The sequence below is a fragment of the Myripristis murdjan genome, chromosome 3, assembly GCF_902150065.1.
Source record: "Myripristis murdjan chromosome 3, fMyrMur1.1, whole genome shotgun sequence".
Taxonomy (NCBI): domain Eukaryota; kingdom Metazoa; phylum Chordata; class Actinopteri; order Holocentriformes; family Holocentridae; genus Myripristis; species Myripristis murdjan.
Genome location: NC_043982.1, coordinates 4,366,445 through 4,387,316, shown reverse-complemented (window position 1 = coordinate 4,387,316; position 20,872 = coordinate 4,366,445). Strand labels below are relative to the sequence as shown.

The 20,872-nt window shown below is 41.8% G+C and overlaps 1 protein-coding gene across 2 annotated transcripts in view; it reads right to left on the bottom strand.

The window, feature by feature from the left end:
- large2 (LARGE xylosyl- and glucuronyltransferase 2) overlaps positions 1–20,872 on the bottom strand; it is an 83,317-nt gene that overhangs the window by 8,055 nt on the left and 54,390 nt on the right. For both annotated transcript variants that reach the window (XM_030048574.1, XM_030048575.1), the window contains 9 exons: positions 17,747–17,960; positions 8,626–8,906; positions 7,618–7,700; positions 6,256–6,379; positions 3,150–3,321; positions 2,218–2,322; positions 1,989–2,101; positions 577–702; positions 322–477 (listed from right to left, as the gene is read on the bottom strand). In XM_030048574.1, the coding sequence (XP_029904434.1) occupies positions 322–477; positions 577–702; positions 1,989–2,101; positions 2,218–2,322; positions 3,150–3,321; positions 6,256–6,379; positions 7,618–7,700; positions 8,626–8,906; positions 17,747–17,846 (1,260 nt within the window). In that variant the 5' untranslated portion in view covers positions 17,847–17,960. The remainder of the gene's footprint in view (positions 1–321; positions 478–576; positions 703–1,988; positions 2,102–2,217; positions 2,323–3,149; positions 3,322–6,255; positions 6,380–7,617; positions 7,701–8,625; positions 8,907–17,746; positions 17,961–20,872) is intronic.

The following is a 20,872-nucleotide window of genomic DNA, read 5'->3' as shown; positions in this document are numbered from 1 at the left end:
GATTCTCCAGCGCCTGCAGCTCCTGCATCCATGTAGGCACAGTTTGAAATTTCAGTGTGGAAGTTCACAAAAAATTATGAGGGTGGATGGCATTACTTTTTTTCCATTTGCTATGTTTGTTTATCTTTGAAGACTTGTCTAAATTTGGCAAGGGCAATAGAGCTGAAAAGAAGAAGATACTATTTTTCTCTAGATATTTTTCATAAAAATCAACATCAGTTGTAGTACCATTGCAGTACCAATAGGAGGGAGCTGTAATAACTAATCATATCCACTACAGTGGATCCAGCGACTGGTGTCAGTCAGCGTGCAGCCTCTTACCTGGACGCTCTCTGGGCTGGCCTGGGTAGGGCAGCCGAACAGCTCTCGTCTCAACAGGTTTCCATCGTATTCGAGGAAGGTCAAGTAGAGGTTCCTAAAAAACTCCACGTGCTTGTTCTTCACACGGAGCTTCTTAGGGGAGTTCCAGTGGATCACCTGAGACAGGGTTTGTACAACATACACCTCAGTATACTCCATGGTACTATTCTGTGCAGAGACTTTCTATCTGCCTGAAGTCACTTGTGAATGGCGTACCTTGAGGTCAGACACCTCCGTGTAGCACTGCTCGGAGCGGGTGTGGTCCGACAGCTGGACATTCCAGAAGCAGGGCAGCTGGTGCACCAGGACAGGGTTCTGCTTTATAAAGGCATTGAAGATATCCTGCAAACAATACACAGCAGGCTCCACTGTGACACACAGCTAACACAGCTTTCAAAAACACAGTCCATCACTCCTCTCTGTGTCTCCTCACTGGCTCCCTGTCAGCTTCTCAAGTTTAACTTTGGTAGAGTGTCGAGTTGTATAATTACCTGGGTGCGATATGAGTCCATATGGTGGTATTTCTATCTCTCCATTCACTTTCATAGTGCAGCAGAACAGCTCCCAAAATAACACCTTTAGCACATAAATGAACGTAAACAAGGTGGATTGTGTCCATCGTCCCAGTGCCCATTTTTTGAGAAATGTCTCTCTCTTAAATGTCTCTTTTCTTGTTATTTGAATTTGAATTGGAAAGTAGATCTGGCAGATTGCACCAGCAGGAAACTTGTGCCAGAAAGAAACAACCTGATTTAAAATAATTAAAATTTTAAAATGATACCAGGACCTGTTGCTTTTTATATTGGCATAATCCACTTTGTTTGTGTTCCTTTATGTGCTGGAAGTGTTATTTTGGGACCAGTTTTGCTATAGAAGTGAATGGAGAGACACAAATACGGAGTTCTGGGACGCAGAGCAACTAATGAGAATGTTTCAGCACCATGTGGACTCATAACACGTCCAGAGAACTACACAAACCCAACACCGCAGGTTCAGAATCCTCCGTGCATCAGCCTCTTTTAGCAGTCGGCAGATCAATGCATCACAGGAGCAGGACAGCGAGCATAAAAGAAGGCGGTCTCTGGAGCAACACCATCAGATTAAACCTTTTATTTTAAGAGTCAAGCTTGACTCTAATGAAGATGTATTAACACCATTATGTTAGTCTCCTTGTTGCACCTTAAAATAAAAGTCTTAATCTGATTGTGCTGCTCCAGAGACCTCCTTAGGTTCTCTATACGTTCAGTTTTGCTTTAAATCTAGTGATTGTTTAGCAATCACTCCAATATCTCTGATCTTATGTGCCCCAATGCAATATGTCGGCTGTTCCACTATCTACTCTCAAATTAAAGGGCGATCACATTTTTGCTACTGCAGCCCCTTGAGTATGAACCAGGCTCCCCCAAAAATGTGAGCTAAGCAGAATCATTGCCGTTTTAAAAAATTATTTGCAGACCCACTTTTAAGGGCCTCTTAGTGGTAGACCTCTTTAACCTTATGAGGCACTTTGTAGCAAAGTGTTTTATGTTTATGGTGCAATATTAAAGGTTGACTTGACTACTGTATCAGTGCCCTCAGCATGCTATCAACTCGGACCGCAGCCCTGACAGGGCGGAGGCGTCCCTGACCTGATCAGCCAGTGAAGTACTGAGCATGCTCATTAGCTCTCTCTCTGCAGTCAACCGCCACATCTGCTCCCAGCCAATTCGGCGCAGACGCTCCAGGTAGAGCAGAATCACCCCTGGAACAAACCACACAAAGTCACTGAGAAACCCAACTTCATCTCTGTATCGCACGTATAAATTATTCACCAGTACATCGGCTCCATTAGGATTTCCGCCAAGAAACAGCCTTCACCTGTGTTGAATCCCCGTCCCAGGGCAGGCCAGGGCTTGTGGTTTTTCCACAGGTTCCCCAGGTACCAGTCACTCTGGTTTTCCACCAGTCCAATCACCTGTTTGTCTGCAAACAGAAACAACCACGCCATGAAGTCGGTCATCCATTATCCACGAGTTGGATGCTGTTTTCCAACACAGTGTCACAAAATGTCATGACACGAGCACTGACTCTGAAATGCTGATCGTGTGCTGTGGATACAAATCAAGTGAAGGCTACGTTCTTCCCCATGAAAGGACTGTGTGCCAATAATATAACACAAATTGAACGTGCCAGTTTCACGTGTCCGTCACCTGAAAAGGTTTGGTTGACATTTCAATTTAAAACAACTTTGGTTAGGGTTGAGGTTAAAACTTGTGTTGGGATTTAGGCTACTAAAACATGAAAATCCTCCCTCCCTGCATAAAACTTTCATGAGTTGGAAATCAGAACTTGAACCCGAGTTGTCAGAATAGGTCACCCTAGAAACGAGCTACTACTCCCTAGCAACCACAGCAACCACAAATGCATACTTTTAATATTAGTTTACGTCCATATTCCACTAGTACCTCTTCTACGTCTAACAGTATTACTGATGCTACTTTTACTCGTGCTCATATTTCTTGTTAAAATATCATTACTTCTTATTCACTGCCACTGCATCTAATACTTCCATTACGTCTGCTGCTGATACACCTAATAGTATTTTGGTGTTACTGCTATGACATCTTCAAGTACAGCTGCTTCCATTACTTCTACTGTTCCTAGTGCCACTGCAAGACAGCAGCACTACCACAAGTAATAATGGTCTTTAATCTTCTGTAATTTATAAGAAATTCAACTTTGAAACTTTTCAAGGTGAAGCAAGCACACAAAAATCTTAGAAATGTAAATGGAAAAGTCAGAGTTCGCACCGGTGAACTTCCGAAAAATGCCCCAGAGCTCAGCGATGTCAGTGGCGAAGGTGATGTCTGTATCCAGGACGATGACTTTGGACAGGTCGGAGGGCAAGGCTTTGGTCAGTGTCAGCTTCATCAGGCCGTAAATACCTGAGTAATGCTTATTGGGTATCCACGACACCTCCGACTGAAAGCACAAAAGAAGACAAGAAATGATATTTTCTTCTGTCAGCTTTTCTATTCCGTAATTTCATTCATTTCCATATTTTGTGCTGCAGTAAAAACTCTCTTCAAGACATAGATAAAACCAAGATTAGCAGTCACAATCGTGACTGGTGTGTTGGTTCAGTCAGTCCCTTAGTCCGTTTATTCAGGCTCAGTATGAAAATTACAAAGGCTCCAACTTTTGGTGTATGTTCAGTCTTTTTTTCTGAATGGGCAAATAGTGCCTGTTAATTAATTCTCTTGATTCAGCATAATTGGATCTGCATAAGTGCATCATCTGCAAATATAATCGGCTTAGACGCTAGGATGCTTTTCTTCTGTTTAAACTGAGTTAATGGAATAAGAGTGCTTTTTCTTGGAGAGTGTGTAGGTCGAGACATTTGAGAATACAAAGGGCTATTGTTCGCGCTAACACTGTGAGGGAAGGGAATGCGATGATGTGACAGAGAGCGAGCACAAAGATGCTGGTTGGAGTATGAGAAGCTGCTGACAAAACAGCAAAGAACTTGGCAGGCACACACACACACACACACACACAGAAACACAGACAAACAGTTTTTGCGTGTTAGCCTCTTGCTTTTCTGTCGCTGTGAGAGCACATTCATCAAGTTGATATAAAAATGAATCATTTGGTGTTTTTTCTCCTCTCATGTGTCAAGCATAAAAGCGTAGAGGGACTATTTAACCGGCTTGTCCACTGCTGCTGGGTGGAAACCTCATCAATTTTCACGTTTTAACAGCTGAAGAATTACATGTTGAGGAAATTCTACAAGCCTTTGGTGTATATATATATATATAAATATATTTTTCTTTTTGAAATCAGCTCAATCAAAATTGCATGTTGGTTGAGCTAGCAAAACACTGGTTCTTAGTTCCTTAAATGGACATTTTGGAGATATAGAGCAGTGTTAATTTTGCTGACTAAAATTATGAGAAAATATAATTAAGTTTTTGTCAAAAAATTCAACCAGAGACAAAAATCCCACAGACAAATGAAAACACAACTCCTGAGCTCATTTTGGAAGGAGCCAACTTTACTTTGGATATTACGCATGGTATAAAAACAAAAGTTAGATATAAGAGAGAAATGTTTCATCTGATGCAGTAGAATTAGATTAAAACTTTCATCAACTAAAACCACTGGTGTTTTTTGTCGACAATAACTAAACTAGATAGATAGATAGACAGATAGACAGACATACAGACAGACAGACAGACAGATAGACAGACAGACAGACAGACAGATAGATAGACAGATAGATAGATAGATAGATAGATAGATAGATAGATAGATAGATAGATAAATAGATAGATAGATAGATAGATAGATAGATACACTACTCACAAAAAGTTAGGGATATTCGGCTTTCGGGTGAAATTTCAGGATGAACCTAAAATGCATTCTAACCTTTACAGGTGAACTTAATGTGACCTTCTGTAAACTTTTGAATGCACATGTCCAACTGTTCAATGTTTCAGTGCTTTTTGCACAAGTTGCTGTTCTCTAACAAGGAGTTTAACGGCAAAATTCACATCAGGTGTTTGATGCTCCAGCTCATCGAGGTCGTATCATTAGGGAACGGCTGCTGGAGACTGGGGTACCTCAGATGGAGTGGCCTGCACTTTCTCCAGACCTGAATCCCATAGAAAACCTATGGGATCAGCTGAGTCACCATGATCCCAAACTGGGAAATTCTCATTTTACAACAGCATCAATAGAAACATAAAATAAAGTTAAATAATATGACTAAAACTAAAATGCATTTTAGTCAAAAGACTAAGACTAAAACTAAATAACAATCAGCTGTCAAAATTAACACTGAATGGGGTTCTCACTCAAAAAACAGTGATAGACGAAGAAGAATGCTTCCCATAAGAAAGCATTTTTCATGACTTTTGTTTTTACTGCAGAGTGACATAAGTAGAGACAAATCAGTGATGCGTAATCGACTGATTACACTGGTAATCAAAGGAGCAGCCGTTAGACAATGAGACTGAAAGGTCAGACGGCTCATGATGCACTACTGATGGCATATCCACACCTCATTACTTCCACTTCATAGCCTGGAAAACAGTTTAAACCATGCACAAGCATTTCAGTAGAATTATTATGCCAACAATCATATTGATCAGGATGTGCTTGAATCAGTGTCTTTGAAGTCTTGCCCATTAAATTTTGACCACAGACAGAATACGCAACGCTCTGAAGGTAAATAAAATGGTTAATTCCAATTTGTGATCAAAATATGGCAAAATACTACTACTACTATTAATACTACTACTACTAATAATAATAATAGAAAAGCATGCATTTGTTTTGTTTGACTCTATTCATATACATCTCATTGATACTGCTATGATGCATCCTAGAAATATCCTGCTGGTTTATGTCAGCCTAAAAGAGTGCTTTAACCTCGCTAATAATATATAATTCAGGAAGCTTTCACGCTCCCTCACCTCCATCTCTGATATGGAAAATATGATTTGAATGGCACACAAACACACACACACACACACAAGCTGTGGGTTACTATCTCTAAATTTGCGATGTGTTTGTTCTGTTTGGTATTTGCATTGATGCCTCCTCATGTATTGATGCACTTTGCCGGTCTGTCAAGGCCTTTTGAGATGAATTTGTTTTATTAAAGCCGCTTTACACATAAATTTGACTCACCTGGGCTTGCGTCTGTATCCTCAAAACACAGAGCTGCTTTTGACTTCAGCTATTTTTCTTTTGATATGGTAAATGTAGTGTTTGACTTTGACTATTATGGGGAGCAGCTTGTGAGACGCCTGCCTGAAAAAGTAGAGCCATTCGGACTGTACAAGGACGAACACGACAGCTGAATGGAGGAGTGTTTGAGAGGACGGGCGCTTTGACGGCTGGCTCTCTTACCTTGAGTTCATCTGCATCATAGAAGCTGACATGCACGGACGGAACCATCCAGGACTGGAACAGAGAACTCAGGATGCGATTGGCTACTGTGTCGGTGATGAAATGAAAGTGAAGAGGGTTTCTCCTGAGAAACGGGAAGAAAATGAGAGGGAGGGAGGAGGAGGAAGAGGAAGAGGAAGAGGACAAACAGACTCAGCTCAGGTCAAGACGTCATTGATGTCTGGACCAAATCTACTTACCTTTTCTTAAATCAAATTCAAGCACTTTTCAGGCATTTTTAGGTGCACTTTCAAGCTTCTCCAGCACCTCACGGCTGTGGTAAATTAAATCAGATGTTACTGTGCTATAAACAACCAAAGTTACGCTTAGTGGGAGCATTCTACAGGAGGGAGACGTTTTAAAGAAAGACAACACAACAAATGTGTTGCTGGCCCAGCCATTTCCTATGAAAGTAATGCAATCATCAGTTCAAGCAGTTCCAAGCACATTATTGAAAATGCAAGCACTTTTCAAACCTTGAAAATACCACATTAAAATCCAAACGTTTTCAAGGATTTCCTGTACAAATCCTGTCTACTGCATGAGATGCTGACCATGTCTTAGAGTCAAACTAAATCTTGCAGCCGTGTAGGAGGGCCCCAGCTCTTAGCCAACAATATCTGCTGACAATAGAGCAGAAACGTGCGCACATCACATTGACTCCAAGGGTGAATATAGCCAGTCTGCATAATTTGAGACTCACTTTTAAACTATTTCTTGAGATCTTTTGTTTGGCTCAGCATTCCAGACTCTGGCAGCGTAATTAAACATCTTGCTAGCAAATGAATTCACCTGTTAACCGCGGTGTCCTGCAGAAATATACTTTGTTCTTGAGGATGGCATGAGAAGTTCAATAAACGGACAATTTACTACATCTTTAGAACCTGTGGGCGGTTCATGAAATTTAATTCAGATCATTCATAATAAAACTATTAAAAAATAAATAAATAAAATATATAAAAAAATAAAAATTAAATAAAATTCATCCCACTTTTTGGCAACAATGTGTATTAGTGGAATGTTGGAATTGGAATATGATCAAATTCACACTCAAACCAATGGCACCTAACAATAGTAAGCCACTGCCTTCAAAAACCAATCAAGATATTGAAATATAGGGGAAAAAAAAATAATAGGCAAGGCAAGGCAAGGCAATTTTATTTCTATAGCAAATTTCATACACGGAGCAGCTCAATGTGCTTTCCATAAGAAAAAAAAAAAAAAAACGCAAAATATAAACTACAGTTTATATTGTACTGGAATGTATTAAAAAAAAAAAAAAAAATCGGCACATGCAACAATAGTTCCAAAATAGTGACTCACCTGTGGAAGAGGATAGACTTGACCAGGGTGACCACGTCTCTGCTGGCGTTGTGACCGGCACAAACGCATGCTACATGGATCAGCTGGGAGGACAGAAGCACAGAGAGTCAACAGCTCAGCTTCATCACGCTCCCTCCTCATCAGCGACGGCAGCTGTGAGAGATGAGCTTTGTACCGTAAAGTTTGAACCAAAGGCAAACGCCGCTGACACATTTCACACCTCTACTCCTGGCTGTTAGAGCCTGTTCTTTCTTTAGCAGTGTCTCATTAGTAAAAATGAGTAGAAGTTGTGCAGCTGTGAAAATGTTAGCTGAACTTTGAATCTTCACACTTCAGCGGCAAAACGTTCAGACGACGTGAGCGTCTTGGGACGGAGAGGCAGTGTTTTCAAATGACAGCAACAATATGCAGAGGAAATTGCATGTCGTCACCTGATGTCAGAGCTAAATGCGGACATAAATATAACCTGTCAAATACATCAAAATAAAAACGTATTGTTTTCAAAAACTGCTGTGGAAAAACGAATACAGCCAATACATTGTTTTACTCAGATGAGGCGTCTTATTTAAGAACTCATGGATGCAAATCAAAATGTTTAGAGAAATGTCCCCGTGAAAGTGAAACCTATCTAAATATAAGGTTTTCTCAGTTATTATCATCTAACATTATGTGTTTTGGTCTTGTGTGGTCAGACGCTGACTAAATTAATATGGTCCTTTAAATTAGAAAATGGACTTCTGATGAAAAGCATTTCTCAAATTCTGCAAAACTTGTACACACTGTGACAAACAGTGGACAAATCCAATACTTAGAAACAAATTTGTTTTTTAATTTCTATTATTTATAAGTGTGGGGAATATAATGTGGCTAAAAATGTGTATGAGTTATTGATAAATGGTGAAACAAAACAGTTGTTGTTGCTGTAGTCAGGCTGTCGATGTAGAGAAGCCTCTTGGGACGTCTTGTTCACCGTCCCACATGGACACAGCGGCTCCAGCAGGGACTGACCTCACACTTTTGGACGGTTGGCGAGCGCGGACACTCGGTGTGGTTGTTCTTCTCCTCCGCCGTGTTCTCCACGTCCTCCGGCCCCGTGTCGGCAGACGCGCCCCACTGCTGGTTGCCATCTGGAGGCTGGGCGGCCGTTCCCTGCGTTTGGCTGAGCTGCAGTCGGATCTGGCGATTCTCCTCCTCCACCTCTCGGACCCGCGACTCGAGAACGGTCCGCTCTAGGACGTGCGCCGCAGGGGTGTCGGCCAGGCAGGGAGCCAGGAGGAGGGACCGACCATCTATTGAGGAAGGAGAGGGAGATACACAGAGAGGGAGAGAGTTTCAAGGTCAAGAATCCTGGAAATGGAAAAACAGTCAAACATGTTGTTGCATACAAATTTGTGGTTCCTCGCTGCAGCTTTGTGCGGTTTGTGTCTTCACACCTCACGGCAGCGACTGTGAGAGAGCATGAAGATTAAATTCACCATAAAATAACAAACTGACTTTCCCCCCATCATTTTCTCCATCATCATTGACACTAATTTAATGATGAACACTCAAAAATGCATGACTCTTTTCTTGTATGTTTTTCATTTTTTACAGTTTACATATGTTTAGTGGTTATTTAATGCAGCACCAGTACGCGACATAAAAAATGCACTAACACTAATACATTTTTTAAGACCTGCCCTCCATCTGTCTTACCTAAGGAACCCTCGTGGGGTCACATGGTAGAAAAAAAAAAAAAAAAAAATCAATCAGTGAATCAAATCTGCACCCTCAGACTCTAACTGTAGCCACAAATTACAAACCTGTACCCTTTGATTTGAAAGCTGCACCCAGAGATCTGAAAGTATTGCCTCGGATTTGAAAACCGCATCCTTGTGTTTGTAAACCTGTACCTTTGCATTGTCGGCCAGCATCTTCACCACAGTAGCGGTCGAACAGCCTCATGGGTGCTGTATTATTTCATGCCCTTTGACGTTTGAACCAACAGAAAACTGATTTCTCAGAAATGGAGTTGAAACATTCAGAGGACGTGGTTTTGTTTATGCTGGAGACTCCTGTTGTTCTGTGTTTAGTAACTGATTGAAACCTTTATTTATTCTCGGAAGACAGTTGAGATTTCCCTCTTTTACAATGCCGCCGAGATACACTTTAAAATACATCAACAACAAATAGGATATACCTCATATATTATAATGATAGGAAATACACATAATAAACAGAAAGTAAAGGAAATACACATAATACACCATTAATAAAGTTATAAAACTGGCTTATGCAGAATTAGGAATGCGCCTGGACTTCAATTAAAACAGTTACAAGTAGAAACACAGTGGCTTGTGATAGTAGAGTTAAATTCAGCATAAGAGGGTAAGACTTTCCATTTTTAAAGTGCTTTGGAGAGCATTCCAGGATTTTGGGCCATCATGAGAAAAAGCAGTCTTCCCCAGTTCTGAGCTAGCCCGGGGGACTCTAAGAAACATTATGGGCCAATCCCATTTCTTATTTTCACCCCTACCCCTACCCCTCTTTTTCCACTTGCCCCTTGCAACAAAGTTACAAGGGGTAGGGGTTGAAATACTCTCCTATGAAATGGGACAACCCTTCATCCCCGGAAACGTCATCATTAGTCATCAGTGACGTTGTAAACAGACGCAACAATTTTTTTTGCCGGTAAATCTCAATCTCAAAATGACGTCTTCGGCTGTGGTAATCTCTCTTGTGTGGGCTGTTGGCATCTTTATGCGGTTGTCAATAGCGAATCGGAAGAATGTAAGGAGATGTCTCTGCTGCGTGTCGCCCCTCAGCCGTTGTAAAATCACTGTAACCCACGGCTTCTCTGGGCTTATTGTTTAATTGGACGCCTGGGAGCGCCGGTGAATCAGCTTGAGGTATGAATGATGGACCGTAAACAAGTTTTGTTGTAGTTAGTCCAACGTTAGCCACACAACACGCTAGCCAGCTGGTGTGGTGGTGTAATGTCAAACAAACAATCGCTGACTTTATTGGTTTTTGTGTTAACTGTGTGAGAAGTGTGGGAGATTTCTCGTAGCAATTTTCTCGTAGCAATGAATTGGGATTGGCCCTAAATCATTGGAACGGGTCAGGTGAGGACCTGTTTTCCATTCCAGTAAGGATGTGATGTAGAAAGGTTGCTTACCAATTAAGGCTTTAAAAATAAACTGAAACCAGTGTTTGTTGCGCCTTTCGTTAAGCGACGGCCAAAAACTGCATCATAAAGAATGCAGCGGTGAGTATCACATTTTGCACCAGTGATAAATCTAAGAGCAGAGTGATAGACTGCATTTAAAGGCTTAAGGGTGGAGGGAGAAGCACCTCTGTAGACCACATCTCCATAATCTAAAACGGACAGAAAGACGGCCTGTAATTCTGCAGGTCTTGTTAAAAGGAAAATTCCAAATGGCTAAATACACCGGGGGGAAGGCTTCTGTAAATCGGTAGTCAGCATCAGTTTATAAATCCAAGGGTTTGATGTCATTTATCGATTTATTTTCTTTCACATATTTGTGTGCCTTTTACAAGGAAATAGTACTGATTCTAATGCCTTTTGGCTGTGGGTTACCTTGTTTGTGTCTTTGTTTTATGGTCAATACATAAAATAAGTCTGTGGGTATGGTTTTTCAGTTTTGTGGGAGCAGTTTAAAAATCCAGTGGTACACATTTTTGAATCCGAGGATACAGATTTGTCCGTGGATTCATTTTTTTTTCTACCGCTGGACCACAGTGAGGGCTTTGCACTTAGCTGCATTAAAGTTGCATTAGTTGCATTAAATTCTCATTGGTTTGTAGTTTGTTGTTTTTGCGTCGTTGTTATGTCCTGCTACAACATCACCATTTCGAGCGGATTATGATGAACGACATGAGGGAGCTGATCTCAAGACAATGTGAGGAAATGGAAACTGTATACTGCAAAAACGCAAAATCTTACCAAGATTATTTGTCTTATTTCAAGTCAAAAATGTCTTATTACTAGTCAAAATATCTCATTACACTTAAAATAAGACATGATCACCTCGGAAGAAAATTGTTTTTAGACAATTTTCACTTGTTTCAAGTGAAAATTCACTTGAAATAAGTGAAAATTCGCTAGAAACAAGAAACAAATTTTGCCAATGAAACAAGCAAATTTTCACTTGTTTCAAGCAAATTTTCACTTGAAACAAGAGACAATTGTCTAAAAACAAGTTACTTCTGAGGTGATCATGTCTTATTTTAAGTGTAATGAGATATTTTGACTAGTAATAAGACATTTTTGACTTGAAATAAGACAAATAATCTTGGTAAGATTTTGACTTTTTGCAGTGTAGCTTTTGGAAACCAGATGCAGCAAGTGACAGAAAGCCTCTAAGAGCATGCTGAACCTCCAAACCTCCCAATGAAGGAAATGGAGACACTTTCCCGCAAAGCAACACAATCCATGTCCCATGTGACTGTCAGCCATGGAGGGCTGACAGTCTGCAGGTTTCATTCCAACCAAACACCACAGCGGCTGATTTCACTCCTTCAGCCGAAGAGGAGGAACAAACCAAAGGAATCGGCTGCTCCTGGCCCTCCTTTCCCCAACCCACTTCAGACCAACTGCTCAAGCCTGTGCAGCTTTTCTTTTCTTCCACAAATGCATCCTTTTTGTTCATTCACACCTGCCTAAACTGTCACTCCCCTGGGTTTTGGGCCAGAATATTGCCTAATAACACTTCTTTTTTTTTTTTTTTACCACCTTCCTCCCTCTCTCACTCTTTTCTAACAGACTGGGGTGTGAACATTCCCAGAGTGCCTCACTTCAGCTGCTCCTCTGACAGGGTGAGGACAGAGACAGTGATAGAGACAGAGACCAGAGTAAGAGGAACGAGCGAGCGAGCGAGAGAGAGAGAGAGAGAGAGAGAGAGAGAGAGAACGCGAATATAAAACAGCAATTTTAATACAAATCACATTAACGGTGGACTCAAATATATAATAAAGGTTTATGGCTTGCTATCACAGAAATAGAACTGAGTAGAACAGATATGAGCCTTTGGGTCACTGCAAGTCAGAGTATTTCCAGGTAGGTTGTGTTGCCAAGGCAACACCTGTACATATGATCCCAGGTTTTATTTCTGTGTCTTTTTATTTGTGATTTTTAGTAGGATTTTTTTGTGATGCTAGGGTGATTCTCTTGTCATTTCTTTTAAAATATACATTTATAATAATTATATTTTATGATTGTTTATCCATTATTTTGCTAATTTTCCAGTACTTTTTTTCTCATTTGCTCATCGCCCCTTTCCCCATGGTTTTGAAAGTAATGGAGTGATTTTGCTCAGGTCTCAGAGGGTTAGCTGTCGTCCGTGCTCCCTCTCCTCAGCTCACACTGAGCTCAGACGACTGGCCCTGGGAGTGTGGAAGCGAGTCGTCACAAACACAGAGACAAACGTAAGCCAATAAAACTGTTATTTCATTTTATCCAAACTCTTGTGTAACTTGCGTTAATTTCTGCGTGATGATAAAATGACCGGCAACGCTGCTAAACTGAAGTGCAAAGAGACAGAGCGCAAGGGCACAAAATGTTGTTTTACTCATGTTTTTGTGAATATTTAAATTTGCCAGGAGCTCACTGCAGTAGATACACAAATGCACACAAACACACGCACACACACACACACACACCCACACACACAGCCAAAGTAATTTGAGAGGCTTTCGAGCCAAGAGATTTTGCCAGCTGGCTCTGAATTTAACTAGCCAATGTGCAGGTGCCAGTACCAACCAAACTTCCCTTTACTTAACATCTCTCTCTCTCTCTCTCTCTCTCTCTCTCTCTCTCCCCCCTTCTTCTTCTCTCCCTCTCCCTCGTCTCACCCTATCAGAGGAGCAGCTGGCCCACAGCTGAAGTGAGGCATTCTGGGAATGTTCACACCCTTGTCTGTTCATTACAGGCAAAGAGGACGAAAGGGAGACCGCATGAAAAAGATGTGAAACATGGAGAGAGAGAGAGAGAGAGAGAGAGAGAGAGAGAGAGAGAGAGAGAGAGAGAGGGAGGAAGTCACTGAGCCAGAGAGGAAACCCGGCCTGAGGGGACAGAAAGTGTTTACCAAAATCTGATTTGCAGATGTCAGTCAGTCAGTCAGTCAGCCGGTCACACACACACACACACACACACACACACACACACACACACACACACACACACACACACACACACACACACACACACACACACACACACACACACACACACACACACACAGACAGACACACAGACAGACAGACACACAGACAGACAGACAGACACATACCCAGCACATTAGCAACAGCAAACTGCTTATTTGTGCAGCAATGCTCCGCTGCCCAGAGAGCACCAAGCTCTCCAGAAACTCACTCACTCCATCACTCCTCTCCCGTGAGCTAGAAGAGATATACTGCACTGTGACAAGTCATCAGTCATCTGTGTGTGTGTGTGTGTGTGTGTGTGTGTGTGTGTGAGAGAGAGAAAGAGCGAGAGAGACACACATTACCTGCCCTTCAGACTTTTCTCTTGAAGTTCGACTCATCATGAAACTTAAGTAACAAATGTAGCACCGGAGGCGAGTGAATGGGTGTGTTTACAGTGTGTGTGTGTGTGTGTGCAAAATCTCCTCATACAGCATTTGTATGTTATCTTACAAATGTTTTCACCAGGGTGGCAAATTAACTTTGACTGGTGGATGCCCGGATTTGACCAGCCACTAATTACATTTACATAATAATGTTTAATTGCATCTGCCTAATTACAGGCTGCAATTATTGAGAATGGACAAATATTCGCCTTTTTCTGCTAGTTTTATAGTGGAGCTGACGTCATCTGGACAAAATGGGACATTGGACGTCACACTGTCATGCAGGGATTTTCAGTGTCTTCTTCTTGAGAGCAGTCATGTCTCTGAATGTCATGATATCGCAGGTTGGAAATTTACAAGACGGATATTCAGATGTACGAGTTCCTGTGAAAGCAGCATAGCCTCTCGCATCTCATGATACACACCGTCTCCGTCGCATTGGTGTGGAGAGGTATGACTTAATAAAACTTGTCAGAAAGCACAATTTGCAAAGTTTTTTGGAAAGACAGTCTTGAGATATATTTAACGGCAGTTGGGAAAATAAAACGCTGTGCGTGTTCACACTCGATTTTATTTAACCCACCGCTGCTCATGATGGGTGACAGGTGTTAATTTGCTACTCTGTTTTGCATCGACGAGTCGCACTATGGGCGTTTTCACACCTAGCAGTCGCTTCCTTGGTTCCGACAAGCGCAAGAATGATTTGTTGTTTTATTTTTTTTACTTGGTCTGTTTTTTCCACCGCACAAAAACAGGTGGACATTGTCGCTACATATTTTGGGGGTTACAGAAATGAAGCATTAGAACAACAAGCACTTTGTCTTTTGCTATCACATGCACAGCATCTTGTTTTAAAGTTTATTCTATTTTTACTGTTATCACTACCATAGCAACAGTGGTAGTTGCAGTAATATTCTTTATCTGTTCTTACTTGATGCAGTTGATATCTATAGAGTGAACGGACAGGTCGTCAGAAAATTGACAAGTAGGGGAGAGTGGGGTAAGTAGTGCCAGTTTTTACTTAAAGTGCCTTTAAAGCGAGGGGATTACAGTAATGCCTCCAACTAAAATATGCACATATAGTTTAGGATGTTGTGCATCCCTGGGAACAATCACTTTGGATCTTATATAAACTGTTTGAGAAATATAGCTTTAAAAAAAAAAAAAAAGTGGTTTTGTGGCACAACTTGCCCCCGGTGCGGGGTAAATTGTGCCATTACAGAGAATATACTGGGGTAAATTGTGCCATTGATAATTGAAGTAAAACAGATCATTTTAATCTCACAAATGATAATGCTATATAAAAGCACAACAAATTCAATACAAAATTATTCATTTAACATTTATTTATTATTTTAACAAGATCACAGGCCACTTTTCTATAACGAGGCCGAGCGCCACATGAACACACACCCAGAACAAAATAAAAATTCCAAAATGAGCACCTGCAAATCATCTTCACCTTCATCTGAATAGTTTTACTGATCAAAGGTAAGAAGACAATGTACAATAACAATAAAATACAATAAAGTAATATATAGTATATAATCACAAGTTGCGCCACTGGCACAAATTACCCCAAGGCCCTTTGGCACAAATTACCCCAAGCCCACCATTTTGAAAAAAAATGCATCCCCCAGCTGTTTTGAGCTAACATCATGCTAACTGTATAGACTCATGGTGTAGCTTACTAAAGTACTAAAACCTGTGCGAACTGTTTTCAAAGTTTTCTATAATTGTTCAAACACAGCAATCAAAAAACCTTGATCATAGAAATTTTACTTTGGAGGGTAAAAAAAGGTTTTTTGAACTTAAATGTGCTTACCTCTCAAGCCATGTGTCTCCCTTCTTTGCAGGATGAGTGAAATGGATGCCTCTTCAAAAATATGTGGTCACATGACCAACTTCTTCTATGGTTTTCTAGATAACAGGGGTGGCACTACTTGCCCCTTGGCACAAATTACCCCACTCTCCCCTACAGGAAGAATATATGAAACGCAGCCTTCCACAGGTCTGTGTGTGTTTAGGGAATAAGGATGTGCATCATCACACCAAGCTCCCAACCATCCACTGAATTTGTGTCGTGTGTTTGGCCTGCTTGCTATCTGTGTAGCTGGAATAAAACTGAACATCATGAAACATCATGACCTAATTTGTCTCTCGAGTTAGTTTGGGGATGTTTGCCAAGAAACGACCGTCTGCCAAAAAAAAAAAAAAAAAAAAAAAAAAACAGCACTCGTTAGCAGACAGTCAGCTCCACTAAACATTGATGTTAGCTAGCTTTATATTCAGTCTGTGACCAGCGGAGGGAGTCAGTTCTGAACAAAGCTTTGGAGAGCCAGGCAGCAGCGTTGTCTTCAGGTCTGCGGCACAAACACACAGTTCACAGTGTCAGGAGCTGCTTACTGAATGTGGTGCAGATGTGTTTTCTTGTTGAAAATGGGATCATACATATGTGTGTTCAAGCCGGGCGCAGGGGACTTTGACCTTCACACATGCAGCACAGATGTTAAACCACCCCGAAAATGTTACATCTTAGTCAACTGCTTTACAATAATGATGAATTTTTATGACTGAAATTCACTGAAGAGACTACATGACTTCCTTTTTTATTTGGTACTTTGTTGTTCTTTTGACGTGTTCACACCTGTGGAAAAGATTTGAGCTCCACATGAAGCCTTTAATGTCTGGACCAAATGATTTGGGTGTGAAAGCCCCCTAAATCTATACACATCCAGCTGCAAACCGCAACATCTGTCCATGTTAAAGCCATTCTGGTTAGGGTAAAGTTTAGGGTCAGGCAGCTGAAGCAGTTCAGTTTAGGTTCGGTTAACGTTTCGCTCGTGGCCAAATAAGAAAAACTTGAGCAGAAAATGACCATCAATTTGATATGAGTTCAGACTGTTTGTGTGTGTGTGTGTGTGTGTGTGTGTGTGTGTATTATATAAGCTTTTCCAGGAAAAAAAGCTTTGTGGCATAGAAATCGTCAGATCCGATCCTTCATTTCATGTCGTCCAGAGAGGCGCTGACAAAGACAAGCTGCTGTGGCATTAGTGGCTCTCTGAGACGTAGGAACTGATACTCAAACTGAAAAGCAAATAGGATCCATGTGTTCAAAAAAAAAAAAAAAAAAAAAAAACTGAGGGTGCTTTTTCAAATTGGAACTAAAAATAAGCCACAGAAGACGTGATGTTTTGTGAAACTGATGTGTTTTTGCTGTTGGCTTTGTTTCCCTTTGTGCCCCAGGACTGACCCAAACCACATCTCCAGACATTTATTATAAATCAATCAAGTCTCTATGAAAATTACATAGCAGGGGCATTCTCATATTCAACCAAAAAACCAGAAATACCTGGCAGAAGTTGATTGGAGTCAGTTTTTCCCTTTCATACGCACATGTCTGAGTCAACCGCTGCTGATACGCCCAGCGCGGTGCCAGGAGCCTTTCAGGCCCTCGCATCGGGCCCCGTCTCCTCGGCCCTCCCGAGCCAGAGAAACCGTCTACATGCACACAGCGGGCCGCGCTCTCGTATACTCACTCTCCAGGTTGCCAGCCAGCAGGTAGAGCCAGGTGAGGAGGACGATGGCTGTGAAGGACGCCACCAGCAGCTTCATGCGCCCACGGCACAGCAGGTGCATGATGGGATGGCGGGCACGGGGCTCTGGAGGGGGTCAGGGGTCAGGGAGGGGAGGGGAAAGGGGGGGTTCAGGTAGGGCTCAGTCCGTCGTTGGCTCCCTGTAGCATCCTTTCATCTGGAAGGGAGAGAGAAAACGGATGGTCAGGCTCAAACCACAGAGCAGCCAAACAGAGCAGAGCAGACTCAACACACACCCTGACCCAGCGGCTGGCTGCGCTCCAGCAGCTCCCCGCATATTTTGGATCTACATGTTACTGCAAAGTACTTTAAACAGGAGGGCGTTCCAGGTAAATACTGAAAAGCTTTTATTGTAGTGGCCAAACCATTAAAAAGCAAGCATGTTTTGACCACTACTGGGTCTTCATCCAGGGTTAAAACACACAACAGGAAGCAAACACATGACCCAGAGAAAATATGACATACACAGTACACACACACACACACACACACACACACACTTATTTATATAGACAGACAGATATAGATATATATATCTATAGACTGATGACAGATATATGATAGACAGTAGGTTGGTTTCCATCCAAATATATCGAAATTTGAGCGAATTTTGTCAAAATGCGCAAAAGAAAATGCGAATTTATGCCTGTTTCCATTAGTTTTGTTTTGCGATTATTAAGAGCAAGAGTGCGCCGTGAGATGACGCCATAAGAATGCGTCTGTGTGTCGACTGAACAACAACAAACACTCAGCTGACACTCAACAGCTGATCAGGGACAGATTCCTGCTGAACTTGTCGGCTCTTGGGAGAAGTCTGCTTACTATTTTGGCAGCGCTAACTTCGTACCCAACCATCCTAAATAAGGAATAAGAGACTAATAATAATAATAATAATAATGATAATAACTAATAATAAGACTGTAGCGTAGAAGTGTGACGTGGTATCTGGTCCAGTCATCGTTTATTCGCAAAATCTGTTTTCACAGCAAAAAGTCGCATTTTCTTTTATCGATACGCTGAGAAATCCACCCCCTCCAAGCTTTTTTGTGAATTTTCGGCCGTTTTTCGAATTTCTGGCATTTCCATCCAAGTTTTTTTTAGGGCCCGAGCACTGGAACAGCGCGAAGCCCTATTGTAATTGCTTCGTTTTTTATTATTATTCTTACGTGTCATTTGGCCTTAATTTGACCCCCTAAACATGCTCCAAAACTCACCAAATTCGGCACGCAGGCCAGGTCTGGCGAAAAATTTGATAAAATGGACAAACGGACCCCCTAAGTGCAAAAATGGGCTCGGTAGCGCCACCTAGGGACACAAAGGCAGCTGCTGTGGCCCACAGGAATGTGATAGAAACACCAAACCAACGCCGAAATGTAGGTCTCATGAAGGCCTACAAATCACGCGCTGACACCCCCCCTCTAAAACCAACAGGAAGTCCGCAATTTGCGTTTGAACATCACGTTCTCGCCCAAAATTCCGCTTTGAACAAAATCTATCTCCTCCCAGGGCGTAAATGCCAGCGGCTTGAAAATTTAATAGATGACAGAGGACACAGTGCTGAACAAAAGTTGCTAAAAACTCCGTCATTACTCGATTCGTTTGGATTTTATAAGCCCTCAAAGTCAGAGTGGCCAGAGCCAAAATCTCATTTTTTCCCATGGAGTTTGGTGTGCAGAGGCTGACACTTGGCACTAATTAGGCCCCTGGACTCTAAAGTAAAAGTCTGATGGCTTTGAAAACTATGCAGATGGAAAGAAGACGAAAATTCCTACAAAAATATGTAGTTTTGATGTGGATTGGACCAAGTCTGTGGGAGCTGTGAAGAGTTTTCAAACATTTTTGACTCTGGTGTGCTCTGCTCTGCACTCTGCCTGGACATGTGACTCACTCTAACTGCCTCATGAATGTGCAATACACACCCATTGTAAGAGCTCAGAGGGAGCAGAAAACACTCTCAAACTAAAACTGCCATAACTCAAAAACGGTAAAAGATAGCAAAATCATGTAAATGGGAGATTTATAGATCCGAGTCTCGTGACTCGTTTAAACTTTGAATCAAGTCTGTCACTTAAACGGTGACCGAGCTGTGACACCTCAAAAAGGGGTGGGTTTTCTGGATTTCTCCATTAGATTGAATGAGGATTTCTCTGTCTGCCTGCATTTTGGTGTGATCATGCCACAGCTGCCACTACTCAAGTCAGTCAGACACTAGGACATGCTAAGGGCGCCATCTGCTGGAGGGGCGCTGCTAGTGGCCAGAGGGGCACCAGCAGCGAATGTACTACCAGTGGGTTTTTTGTTGGCGTCGTGTGTGTGTGTGTGTGTGTGTGTGTGTGTGTGTGTGTGTGTGTGTGTGTGTGTGTGTGTGTGTGTGTGTTTGTGCACGTGCACGTGCGTATGTGTGTGTGTGTGTGTTTGTGTGAGTGAGTGAGTGAGTGAGTGTGTGTGCCTGCATTTTGGTGTGATCATGCAGCAGCTGCCAGTAGTCCTGTCGGTCACACGCTAGAACTTCCGCGACCTTTCAAAATAAAAGCCCAAAACTCTTTCACAATAAAAGCACCGAAAAATACCCTTAAAACTGGAACAAACGGACGAATTGTCTGCGCTTCGACACGCGCGCCGTCCCCGACGTGCACGGGGGGGGGGCGAGGGCCCGTCCAACGCTGCTTGTTTTTTTTTTTTTTTTTTTTTTTCCGCAATTTCTGAAAATGCAAATAAAAATAGGTGGATGGAAACCCAGCTACTCATGTCAAACGACTTCACCTCAGTGTGTAACTGTTGTCATTGAGTATTGTTCTCTTTTGAATTGTTCAATTTTACGTGTTATCTCAACTGCAGTATCTCTCTCTCTCTCTCTCTCTCTCTCTCATCATGTATATATGTATACACATGATAATACTACTACCACTACTATTTCTACTTAACCCTATAAAGCCATTTGTATCATATATGATACACATTTTCAATTCCGTTTTTCGTTTTCAGTTTAATCAATACTTGACCAAAATACTGTTGTATACCTTTGAACACTTCCCCTGTTCACCCTGGACCATACCATTGGCACTTCAA